The sequence below is a fragment of the Ascaphus truei genome, chromosome 3 (genome assembly GCF_040206685.1).
Source record: "Ascaphus truei isolate aAscTru1 chromosome 3, aAscTru1.hap1, whole genome shotgun sequence".
In the NCBI taxonomy this organism is placed as follows: Eukaryota; Metazoa; Chordata; class Amphibia; order Anura; family Ascaphidae; genus Ascaphus; species Ascaphus truei.
Genome location: NC_134485.1, coordinates 424,297,736 through 424,310,908, shown reverse-complemented (window position 1 = coordinate 424,310,908; position 13,173 = coordinate 424,297,736). Strand labels below are relative to the sequence as shown.

General features: G+C 43.0%; 1 protein-coding gene across 1 annotated transcript in view; it reads left to right on the top strand.

The window, feature by feature from the left end:
- The window catches only part of PDE2A (phosphodiesterase 2A), an 818,679-nt gene that overhangs the window by 759,252 nt on the left and 46,254 nt on the right, over nt 1-13,173 (top strand). The window contains exons 16-20 of the mRNA XM_075593270.1: nt 20-83; nt 729-807; nt 1,259-1,436; nt 4,881-4,993; nt 5,709-5,786. Of these exons, the coding sequence (XP_075449385.1) occupies nt 20-83; nt 729-807; nt 1,259-1,436; nt 4,881-4,993; nt 5,709-5,786 (512 nt within the window). The remainder of the gene's footprint in view (nt 1-19; nt 84-728; nt 808-1,258; nt 1,437-4,880; nt 4,994-5,708; nt 5,787-13,173) is intronic.

Below are 13,173 nucleotides of genomic sequence, written 5' to 3'. Positions count from 1 at the left end.
CACTGTCTCCTTCTTTCAGATGACGTGTCAGTGCTGCTGCAGGAAATCATAACAGAAGCAAGGAACCTAAGCAACGCTGAAATGTAGGTACAGCAAATAATAATGACCACAAAAAAAAACTTCAGATAGCCCTCTGTGCCAGGCAGGTTTCACCGATAAAATAATGTCCTAAAAACAACAATTTAGCAACATAGACATTGACTGCAGATAAGACCCACCTATTCTGCTCATTCTCTATCTGTGGTGAAACCTCAGACCTTATTAGATCCTTTGGTCTCTTTCATATTTAGTATCTATCCCAAGAATTTAACTCTTTCTATAGTATCCTCTACCACCTCTGTTTGGAGGCTATTCTTGAATCCACCCTCTAGCTTCAGAGTAGGACCTCTTTTTCCAGCATTTCTCTGTCTATGAAATATGCTTCCTTCTTGCACCTTTGATGTTTTTGAACATATCAACAAATTTGTTTTGACCATGAAACTATAGATTTGCAAATAATAGGCAGTGGGACTCTGTATCCCCTGCCCCATCTCTGTGCCAATTCCATCCCTGCTCCACCCAAACCAGAATGCTGATCCTAATCGTAACTTTGCAGAACATTAGAGCAACTAGCAGGAAGTAGCTGAATTCCACGATTCTTACTAACACTTTCTCAAGACCGCTTGGATCGCCGGGTTTATTAGAGCTGCACATAAGTGACGACTCTGCTTTTGTGACTCTCCTGACAGATGTTCTGTTTTCCTGCTGGAGAGACACAGCCATGAGCTCGTAGCCAAAGTGTTTGATGGCGGAGTCGTAGAGGATGACGTAAGTTACTGGCTGTTGAATTAATTCCATTTGGAGCGTCTCCTTGATTCCACGCAGATTAAAGCCATGTTATACAGTAATGTTGCTTCAAAAGGATTCATTATCAAAACCCCCCTGTATATATATATATTGCAACAATGGGGCAGTTTTGCAACTGAAAGACTGATATATTTCACCCTATAGCTTATATTATTATATGGAGTATTTATGTGGTAGATACTTATTAAGCTAAATCTTTGAGTATGTATTAATGTACCAATTTATACCATAATAGAATATTCTATTGAATATTATTCATATACTGTATAATGTTATATCATATTCAAAAGGAATATTGTATGGGCATGCCTCAATAAAACATTTAGAAGTGATGTTCTGTTAGAAGGTCACCTAATGATAAGGGATGTTGCGATTCATTGTATTGCATGTGTCTTAACCCTTTGTTTTCAAGAGTTACGAGATCAGGATTCCAGCGGACCAAGGTATATGTGGCCACGTGGCCACAACGGGCCAGATCCTGAACATTAAAGACGCCTATTCTCATCCCCTATTCTACCGGGGGGTGGACGACAGCACTGGATTCAGGACCCGGAATATCCTGTGCTTCCCCATCAAGAATGAGAGTAATGGTGAGTCTGGCACCTGTTACATGCGACACTCTGTTGTCATATCCCCAAATAATGTGTTCTGCTCCCACAGGCTTGCTGTTTCCTGCTAACCCACTTACTGCCAGAGGCACCTCTGGTACTTAAATGGGTTGCATGTGGAAGGTAGGATAATTCTGACACACAGGTTTTACTTGAAGTAACTTATCTTGTAATAAGCTCAGTATATAATACAGGTGTAGTACAACCTTGGTCTTTGTGTGAACTGGACAAGTTATTCCAAGCGCTCTTCTGTGAGGAACCTACTTCAGTAGACTTAAACTGCAGTAATTATACTTGCCCTGAAACACCACACCCACACGGTAAGAACAGCCCCAGCCAATCAGGTCGGTTATGCCATGTCAGCAATATTTCTTGCCGTGTCAGCATATGAACAAACTCCTGTAGATGTCGCAGTTGACCATGAAATTAACCTCCATTATTGATCTGTTCCATTAACAGATCAATTCAGATCAGTAGGGGTTACTCTTGCATAATCACTGGACCATGAACTTATCTCCACGTGCTTATCTTTGAAAGGCACATTGTATCTGCTGGGCCTCTCCTGCTTATCCTGGTTAATCCAGTAGCACGACTTCTCCTTTTGTTGCCAGAGAAATCAGCAGAAATGTCATGAATACAAAATTGGCAATAGATGTGATAGCAGACATTTGTCACAGTTACAATTCTGAATGACATACAGAATACATATTTCTTACACGTGTGTATACTGATCTGAGCACTTTTAAGTTACTTGAAATCCTACAGTATGTGAATGCTGCATTGCACGTGAGCTATGGAAATCTCCCAAGTGTCTTCTTCATACAGTATGTAGAGTAGAACAAAGCATGTGTATGTGATGTAACAAAAATGTATACCAGGAAAAAGGGATTGGTGGGTTATTGTAATTTAGCCGCAGGTTAGTGGGACAGGTATAGGCAAACTGGGGCGCTCCCTCTTAATAGTACAAACAATGACGAAATAACAAAAGATAAAAGACCAACGTGTAACACTGGCCCAAAGTGTGTATTTGCTGCTCAACCCCAGGGAGGGTCTTCCCATGATCCCCATAATAGAATATGAAAAAGAGAGAGAACAGGGGGGCGCAAAACAAATCGAAGTGCAGAGTTACAAATAGCCCTAAAAAATCAATGAATAAATAATAGTGGTAAATAGTCCCCGTAAAATAGGTACATGTCATGTATAATATAATATAGTATTGTACTCAACCAGCCATGTGTGGTACTAAATCCAGGGAATGGTATCTTGTGTTTCTTCGCTGCAGCCGTCGGCTTCTGCTCCCTTTTCTGATTTCTTAGAAGTATAGCATCACATGTCTTTGCTTCATTACTCGTGCCATATGTATGTGAGAGAAAACAACACCGCAGGTACAGATACAAAGGTGCAATTTTATTCAAGTTAAAAAGTGAGTAACAATTAACTCGCATGTAGGTAACCGCCTCTGGTGACCGCAGCCGACTTCCGCACTTCGACACAGTGCTCTCCTGATCCCGCGTCCGGTGGTCAGGACTGCAGTCACGGCGCTTGAGCAGGCTACAGTTGCCGTATGCGGTCAAAAAGATCCAGGTCCTTGCATGAACAACGCGTTTCGCATGTGGTAATGCTTCGTCAGGTTCACCTAGCCTGAACCTGATTTAGTACCACACATGGCCGTGTGAGTACAATGCAATATTATATTATATTATACATCACATGTACCTATTTTTCCGGGACTATTGACCACTATTATTTATTCATTCATTTGTTAGTGCGATTTCTAACTCTGCACTGGGATTTGTTTTGCACCCCCCTGTTCTCTCTCTTTTTCATAGTGGGGGAGGTGTCAACGGTTTGGGGAATAGGATAAGTAAGAAAATGTATTACGCTGACACATGCTCGGACACTGCCCACTCTTAAAAAAAGGTAGTTATTTAATCGAGATCAGGTTGTTGATGCGCTGTGGTGACTTACGGGCTGCAATTCCTCAAGGAACAAAGAAGTGTCCCTAAGGATGGTGTAGTGTAAAAAGCCTGGAATGGAAAGCTAAGGCAGTAAAAGTAAATATAAATTCATATTGGCAGATGAAATGTAACATGTAAATGTAACTGTGTTTTGCTGAGAGAGTAGGTGCACTGAACCAGAGAGTAATGTAGTTATTAGTTGCTGAAATGTTTAGGTGAAAATGCCAAGCACAAACAGAATGAGGGATTTGTGCTTGGCACTGTGATAAAGTGTATCACCTGCTCAGCAGTTTTCGCTTGAGTTGTTCTGATTGCCAGGCTGCATTTACAGAGCACAACATTCCATATAGTACAGCTGGAGAATCTAAGGCTCCTAAAAGTGTCCCAAAGGGGACAGGAAGAACGTCCTGGTTCTAAATTCCTTCCTCCTCTCAGCCTTAACCTTTTATCGTCTTTAGCGCAGAACTAAGCATTCCAGACTTCCCTGATACTGAATTGGTTAAACAAGGAACAATAAATAGAAGATAAAAGCCATAAATAACACACTGATTTGTTGTGTGGTGCTTTAAAAATCATGGCAGCCTTTTTAGATAAATCTGGATCTCATATGAAAAGTGTTCCCAGGAACCCTGTGGAGTCTCACAACAAGAGCGCCATGACTTGTGTAGCAGATAGAAGACAGTCTGATTACAATATCTGCAGGAGTCTGGACTAGAAGCAAGTTTTTATAGTTAGGAAAAACAGACTTCAATCTGATTGAGAACAGTCCCGAGTTACTTATTGGGATTCAGTCGTAATCATTGTCAGCATCAATGGCCTCGTAGACACCATTTACATTGAACATTGCACTTCCTTTAACAGGCTTGGCTGTGTAAACTGCGTTATACAGCGGGCTCCAACTCTTAAAATGGGATACTCAAATGATGGGTTTGGGTGTGTGGTACATCCTATTATAAAATATCCCAGCGTTACAAACAAGAGAAGTACACCTGGTGCTGATTGTTAACCAGAGATGCGTACGCCCCTTCATTTCCCCCCAAATTAACTAAAAATAACTTCAACTGATGTCATATTGATGTATTAAGTCATTTTCTGACATGGGGGACAACAATGCATTGCAAATCCCCTCTGGCAGTGGAGAGTGCAGTGGCCACCTATCCTATTTATGAGTCTCCATCACTGTTCACTGAAAAAGACAGAGCATTTTTGTAACTGTTCCCTGATAAACATTTCCTTCAATTCAAATAAAGTCAGTAGATGATGATGTTGGCAAGCATGAGAATTGTAAAGGTGTAGTGAGTCCCTACATGTGCAGTAGTTATGGATCACTCCTTCTGGTCCAATAAGATCTGATCTGGGTACATTACATGTTTGTGATGTTTGCTATAGTTAGTTAGTGTGATCATGGAGAAGAGTTTGTAGGTACTGTATATCATACACTGTCTAACGTATGGCTTTTCCTTTCCAGAGGTCATTGGGGTGGCAGAATTGGTCAACAAAATTAATGGCCCTGGATTCACCAAGTTCGATGAAGACCTGGCCACAGCATTCTCTATTTATTGTGGAATAAGCATTGCTCATGTAAGATCCCGTCTATATTCATGGAATTTCATGCTCTGTAACCGACTGAACTACGCTATGGAATGTTGAGAAAATGCTAAATTGTTCATGTGAAATACAACACAATAAGGTTCCTAGTCCTTACTAATTCTAATTAATTCAACTGATTTGAATACAACTGATTAATTCTAAATGAGGAAAATGTCATCAATCAATCCACCCATCCATCAATCCAAATCAACACATAATTATTTTCCGGCTTGTTTACAAGATCTTCTTAAGTCTGCCTAACATGCAGTTATATTCTATATTTCAGTGACACATTTCTTATAAATTGAAGTCTGAAAATTGCGATGATCATTTTCTTTCTCCTACATTATAGTTTCTTGCTCTCCAGTTTTTGCCTCTTATGTGTATATATTCTTCCGCGCTCTTCTTTTTTTTTATTCGGGCGCTTCTCCTACATTACAGGTACATCAATTTGCATTTGTACTCTCGCTGATGGCAGGCGCGCATAACGCTGCATGTTGAAGAGCCATTTGAAGGGGCCACCTATGCATTGCTTTACAAAGTGCTACAGGCACCTCTGGTAATGGTCAAATTAAGAAGGTTCCTTTCTAAGGGCAAAGAGCTTTTTGTTTGGTTATTAGGAGGCTCATGACATGCACATGATAACAGAATGATTTCATCAATGTTCTTTTTATATGACCATTTCTTCCGTTTCCTTTTTTTCCAGTCTCTGCTCTACAAGCAGGTCAGAGAAGCCCAATTCCGAAGTCGGTTGGCCAATGAAATGATGATGTATCACATGAAGGTATTATTTTGATACATTTTATTATAATGTACATTACCAAGATATTCGATAGTGCAGTGTGATACGGGAGAAAAACCACATAACTCATAGTCTGTGTACAAAATCCATAGGAAAAGCATGCCTGTGCTCAGAGAGGTTTCTAAGCAAGTGAGATGGTAACCAAAAGGTGCAAATCCCTCTACAAACACTTCTCTGAAGTTCAATATTCAGGAAGGAATGTATTTTTCACCTTATGAGATATCATTGGATGATAGGACTCTGGTTTTTTTTGTTTGCCTTCCTCTGGATCAATAAGTAAGTATAGATGTAGGATAAAGTATCTGTTGTCTAAATTTAGCATAGGTGGAACGTATGTCTTTTTTTCAACCTCATCTACTATGTAACTATGTAATACTTAGATTCTATATAATGTATGCTTTTCTATGAAGAATCTCTTTAACAGGAATCAAGGGTGTGCTCCTTACAAGATACAGCAGGATGTCATCTTGAGGTGGGAAGGGAGTTTAAACCTGTACGACCCAGCCTTTTAGCCTTATTAGGTCAAATGAACGAATTCGCTGAATTATTGTGGTTCCTTGACGTAATGTTAATTTTTCCTCTTTCAACTTCAAGAATTTGTGGGGTTACCAAAATTGCTTACTAATTCCCACAGAGCCAAGTACAGATGTAGAAAGGGTTATTTTAACCGCTGTCACACTATGATCTGATATTCTGCCCGATCACGGCCATTGAATCCTATGAAAACTGATATTCTGCATTTTGAGTAAGCGAGATAAAGCTGGCTACATCCATACATACCATTTAATAACCTTTTTTTCCGAGGACCTCACTTCTCCAACGGTTTATACCTGCTGGATAATTTTGTAAAGTCTCCCAGGGGCAAAACTGGGGAAAAACAAGTGCAAATAATTTTGCAGCAGATTAATGAAAGACAAAAGTTCAGTTTCTTTTAATGGGATTCCTTTTCTTTGATAAACATGCTGTTTTGCACAGGTTTTGGCCCATTTTTGAAGCTGGGAGATAGTGGTAAATAGAGGCCTTGATTGCTCTCAGGAAATTCCAATCCTCACCTCGGCACTATCGCACTCCAAACGTGTCGAGAATTGCTAACACTGTTTTTTTCTACGGTTTCTGTTTTATATCCCTGGACATCTTCCCCTTCTTTTATATCTAATTAAAAAAAAGGATTTAATGTGTTGATGAATTTGAAGTCCTTCTGGCCTGATTGAACCTTCTGATTGTGGGTCCATGCCTGTTTGCTGCCGGTTGCTTCAGGCAATATTCTGTAAAGCCGCATAAAGAGTCACGACATTTTGTATTGTGTTGTGAATGCATGTTTAGTAACCCGCCGATGGCACCCTTTAAACTTTTTGGGTGCCCTTGAGATGTAGGTACTGCATCATGAGGTCCGATCCACCAGAGACCCCATGACTTAGCTCCTACATCATGATCTGCTTGCTCGGTTTTGTAGGGGAGATCTTACAGGACAAGGAACGGCAGAGGAGGGCTCCACCACTTCTGTTCCGGAGCGATCACGGGATTGCTTTGGATAAGCGGTCAAGTGATCGCGAGTGCCAGGGGAGCTGCGATACCCTGGAGCTGGAGCCCCTCTGGCACTCAAAGGGTTAAATATTTAGAAGTGTTCGGGAGAAGTATTAAGTGTTAGGGATGCACACATGATAATGGGAGATATTGAATTCTGTATGAGTGTGTCATTTTTTTTTATCACTGGTTATTATTTGCTTTAAAATTTACACTAGATCTTTATGGGGGTAGATGCCCCGGGGAGGGAGGTTAGGCCACCAGGGGGTTACGGGGGTGGTTAACCTGTGTATGCCATTGCGGTTTAACTGTTATGATATACAATGGGTAGTAGGGTAGTTAGGCTACTTCTATTAGCCTTTTGGCTATGTTAGTGACTATGAAGGTATGCATAGTGCATGCCTTCATGGCCACTATGGCTTCCAAGGGGTTTAGTAGTCATTTTTTATTGGGAAAGCAGATGCCTTGTATATATTGCATTGCAATATATTCTTGGCATCTTCCTTAGCATATGGCTAACGTCACCAAGCGTTACTGCCAGCTAGCACCAGGGTGTCTTATACCAACGTTAGCTGGCTAATGTCATGTTCGCCATATGCTAACGAGCGGCCTAACAGACGTTGTCTTTGCATATATTTCACTTTGTGGATTTCCGTTAAAGTCAGAGAACCTAATGGCCGTTAACTATTTAGGTAACGTGATGTTAGTTGCCCTGACTTAATGGAGCTTTCTGGATTTACCCCTAAGGGCTTTATCCTCCATTGGCTGTTAGGGCCATCATCAGCTGAGAATCCCTATTGGCTTCTATGAGGATTTTGTGGCCGAAAATGGCCCCAAAATTATCGCTTCGGGTGATATAGAATAATTGTCTTAGGCTACAAATATACACCGAATGGAAGAAATTGTTTCCTACAATGATTGCAACTGTGATCAAAAATGTGTATCAGTACACCAAACGCACACTCTGTATTGACACACAAAACCTTCCAGATTCTAAACGCGGTTTATCGGAAACACGAGAGTTTAAATCTGGACAATGTAACAAGTCCAACAGATATGATACAATAAATACTGTACTACTTTTGTTACAAGCGAAACAAAGGTACTGTAGAACTGAATAGAGTTCTGCAGAGATCCCAATGTGACAAGGGTCAGTTATAATGCAATTCTCCGGAAATTCCCATCTTTCTAAGAGCCTATTTAATAAGATTACCTGCCCAAACCAGGCCCCCTCCAGTACTGAGCATGTTAATATGCATGCGAGTAACGCTCTGAGACTGTTGGTAGTTATTCCTTTAAATAAACTGTGTTTATGTATATAGTTTCAGGGAAATTACAGCTCTCCTGCTATTATCTCTGAGCTTATATCAACAATACTGACTCACCGCTGAGTCCACTTCCATGGGCACAATAGGTCATGTATTTATTGTTCCAAATGGCTCCGACAGCATCCACAGTAAACCACATGTTCTGTATCCCAGGCCGCTAGATGGCATATTGTAATTTGTTGAATAGATGCGTTGAGTTTGTCAGAAATTCTTACACCAAATACCTTAAATAACCTTCCAGCTCTCAGAGTTTAAAGCCCAGATCCACACAGCCGGCAAGAGATGCAATCACCTTTCTATTGAAACTTTCACTTACTTGTGTCCGACGTTTTACTTTTCACCGGGTCCTCTGAATTTCATGCTTATAAGATACTGTTCATATTGTTTTTCCCTTCTACCCATTTGGCGAAGTTAGGTTATAATTCCAGTACTTCGCACAGGAAAAAACAAATGGGCACTGGAGGATTTACCTGTAGATTGTAGGATCCACTGACCACAAAAGAGATTAGATTAAGAGTGTAAAAACCATCCAGCATTTGGTTCCCATAGAGGCATTAACCTGCCCAGTGCCGGGGGATGGTGGAGTCTGGCACTTCTTCTGTAGCCATCACCAGGCACCTGATGGCAGAAACAGAAGTGAAGGCAGCTCCACTCTGCTCTAATGGCGAGGCCAGCCCAATCTGCCCCTGGAACACGAACTGGTGTCCATGCTGTCCTAGGTACAACAAAAGGGCTAACAACCCTGTTGACTTTTTATAAATCAATCATCTCCATGTAATATGTTAGATTTATCATGGCTGTTTTCTTGGTCCTAGGTGGGATGCTTTTCCAAAGTGACAATCCCACTTACTTTAGGAATTGTGGCCCGTATTTACTAAGCGGTGCAATGCCATAAGACATCTTCCAGTGCTGGAAGACGTGTTGCAGCCCATCCAAATGAATGGACAATAAAACAGTCTCCTGGTGCCAGAACGTGTCATAGCATTGTGGATAGTGTCCCATGGCATAGCATTGTGGAACGTGTCCCATGGCATAGCATTGTGGATAGTGTCCCATGGCATAGCATTGTGGTAAGTGTCCCATGCCATAGCATTGTGGTAAGTGTCCCATGCCATAGCATTATGGAAAGTGTCCCATGGCATAGCATTGTGGAACGTGTCCCATGGCATAGCATTGTGGAACGTGTCTCATGGCATAGCATTGTAGATAGTGTCCCATGGCATAGCATTGTGGAAACTGTCCCATGGCATAGCATTGTGGAAAGTGTCCCATGGCATAGCATTGTGGAAAGTGTCCCATGGCATAGCATTGTGGAACGTGTCCCATGGCATAGCATTGTGGAACGTGTCTCATGGCATAGCATTATGGATAGTGTCCCATGGCATAGCATTATGGAACGTGTCCCATGGCATAGCATTGTGGAAAGTGTCCCATGGCATAGCATTGTGGAAAGTGTCCCATGGCATAGCATTATGGAACGTGTCCCATGGCATAGCATTGTGGAAAGTGTCCCATGGCATCGCATTGTGGAAAGTGTCCCATGGCATAGTATTGTGGAAACTGTCCCATGGCATAGCATTGTGGAAAGTGTCCCATGGCATAGCATTGTGGAACGTGTCCCATGGCATAGCATTGTGGAACGTGTCCCATGGCATAGCATTATGGAACGTGTCCCATGGCATAGCATTGTGGAAAGTGTCCCATGGCATAGTATTGTGGAAACTGTCCCATGGCATAGCATTGTGGAACGTGTCCCATGGCATAGCATTGTGGATAGTGTCCCATGGCGTAGCATTGTGGAAATTGTCCCATGGCATAGCATTATGGAACGTGTCTCATGGCATAGCATTGTGGATAGTGTCCCATGGCATAGCATTATGGAACGTGTCTCATGGCATAGCATTGTGGATAGTGTCCCATGGCATAGCATTATGGAACGTGTCCCATGGCATAGCATTGTGGAAAGTGTCCCATGGCATAGCATTGTGGAAAGTGTCCCATGGCATAGTATTGTGGAAACTGTCCCATGGCATAGCATTGTGGAACGTGTCCCATGGCATAGCATTATGGAACGTGTCCCATGGCGTAGCATTGTGGAAATTGTCCCATGGCGTAGCATTGTGGAACGTGTCCCATGGCATAGCATTGTGGAACGTGTCCCATGGCATAGTATTGTGGAACGTGTCCCATGGCATAGCATTATGAAACGTGTCCCATGGCATAGCATTATGGAACGTGTCCCATGGCATAGCATTGTGGGTAGTGTCCCATGGCATAGCATTGTTGATAGTGTCCCATGGCATAGTATTGTTGATAGTGTCCCATGGCATAGCATTATGGAACGTGTCCCATGGCATAGCATTGTGGAACGTGTCCCGTGGCATAGTATTGGGGAACGTGTCCCATGGCATAGCATTGTGGGTAGTGTCCCGTGGCATAGCATTGTGGATAGTGTCCCATGGCATAGCATTGTAGATAGTGTCCCATGGCATAGCATTGTGGATAGTGTCCCATGGCATAGCATTGTGGAACGTGTCCCATGGCATAGCATTGTGGAACGTGTCTCATGGCATAGCATTGTAGATAGTGTCCCATGGCATAGCATTGTGGAAACTGTCCCATGGCATAGCATTGTGGAAAGTGTCCCATGGCATAGCATTGTGGAAAGTGTCCCATGGCATAGCATTGTGGAACGTGTCCCATGGCATAGCATTGTGGAACGTGTCTCATGGCATAGCATTATGGATAGTGTCCCATGGCATAGCATTATGGAACGTGTCCCATGGCATAGCATTGTGGAAAGTGTCCCATGGCATAGCATTGTGGAAAGTGTCCCATGGCATAGCATTATGGAACGTGTCCCATGGCATAGCATTGTGGAAAGTGTCCCATGGCATCGCATTGTGGAAAGTGTCCCATGGCATAGTATTGTGGAAACTGTCCCATGGCATAGCATTGTGGAAAGTGTCCCATGGCATAGCATTGTGGAACGTGTCCCATGGCATAGCATTGTGGAACGTGTCCCATGGCATAGCATTATGGAACGTGTCCCATGGCATAGCATTGTGGAAAGTGTCCCATGGCATAGTATTGTGGAAACTGTCCCATGGCATAGCATTGTGGAACGTGTCCCATGGCATAGCATTGTGGATAGTGTCCCATGGCGTAGCATTGTGGAAATTGTCCCATGGCATAGCATTATGGAACGTGTCTCATGGCATAGCATTGTGGATAGTGTCCCATGGCATAGCATTATGGAACGTGTCTCATGGCATAGCATTGTGGATAGTGTCCCATGGCATAGCATTATGGAACGTGTCCCATGGCATAGCATTGTGGAAAGTGTCCCATGGCATAGCATTGTGGAAAGTGTCCCATGGCATAGTATTGTGGAAACTGTCCCATGGCATAGCATTGTGGAACGTGTCCCATGGCATAGCATTATGGAACGTGTCCCATGGCGTAGCATTGTGGAAATTGTCCCATGGCGTAGCATTGTGGAACGTGTCCCATGGCATAGCATTGTGGAACGTGTCCCATGGCATAGTATTGTGGAACGTGTCCCATGGCATAGCATTATGAAACGTGTCCCATGGCATAGCATTATGGAACGTGTCCCATGGCATAGCATTGTGGGTAGTGTCCCATGGCATAGCATTGTTGATAGTGTCCCATGGCATAGTATTGTTGATAGTGTCCCATGGCATAGCATTATGGAACGTGTCCCATGGCATAGCATTGTGGAACGTGTCCCGTGGCATAGTATTGGGGAACGTGTCCCATGGCATAGCATTGTGGGTAGTGTCCCGTGGCATAGCATTGTGGATAGTGTCCCATGGCATAGCATTGTAGATAGTGTCCCATGGCATAGCATTGTGGATAGTGTCCCATGGCATAGCATTGTTGATAGTGTCCCATGGCAAAGCATTGTGGATAGTGTCCTATTGCATAGCATTGTGGAACGTGTTCCGTGGCATAGCATTGTGGGTAGTGTCCCATGGCATAGTATTGTGGATAGTGTCCCATGGCATAGCATTGTGGAAACTGTCCCAAGGCATATCATTGTGGAACGTGTCCCATGGCATAGCATTGTGGAACGTGTCCCATGGCATAGCATTGTGGAACGTGTCCCATGGCATAGCATTGTGGAAACTGTCCCATGGCATAGCATTGTGGAACGTGTCCCATGGCATAGCATTGTGGATAGTGTCCCATGGCATAGCATTGTGGATACTGTCCCATGGCATAGCATTGTGGAACGTGTCCCATGGCATAGTATTGTGGATAGTGTCCCATGGCATAGCATTGTGGAAACTGTCCCAAGGCATATCATTGTGGAACGTGTCCCATGGCATAGCATTGTGGAACGTGTCCCATGGCATAGCATTGTGGAACGTGTCCCATGGCATAGCATTGTGGAAACTGTCCCATGGCATAGCATTATGGAACGTGTCCCATGGCATAGCATTGTGGAACGTGTCCCGTAGCATAGTATTGGGGAACGTGTCCCATGGCAT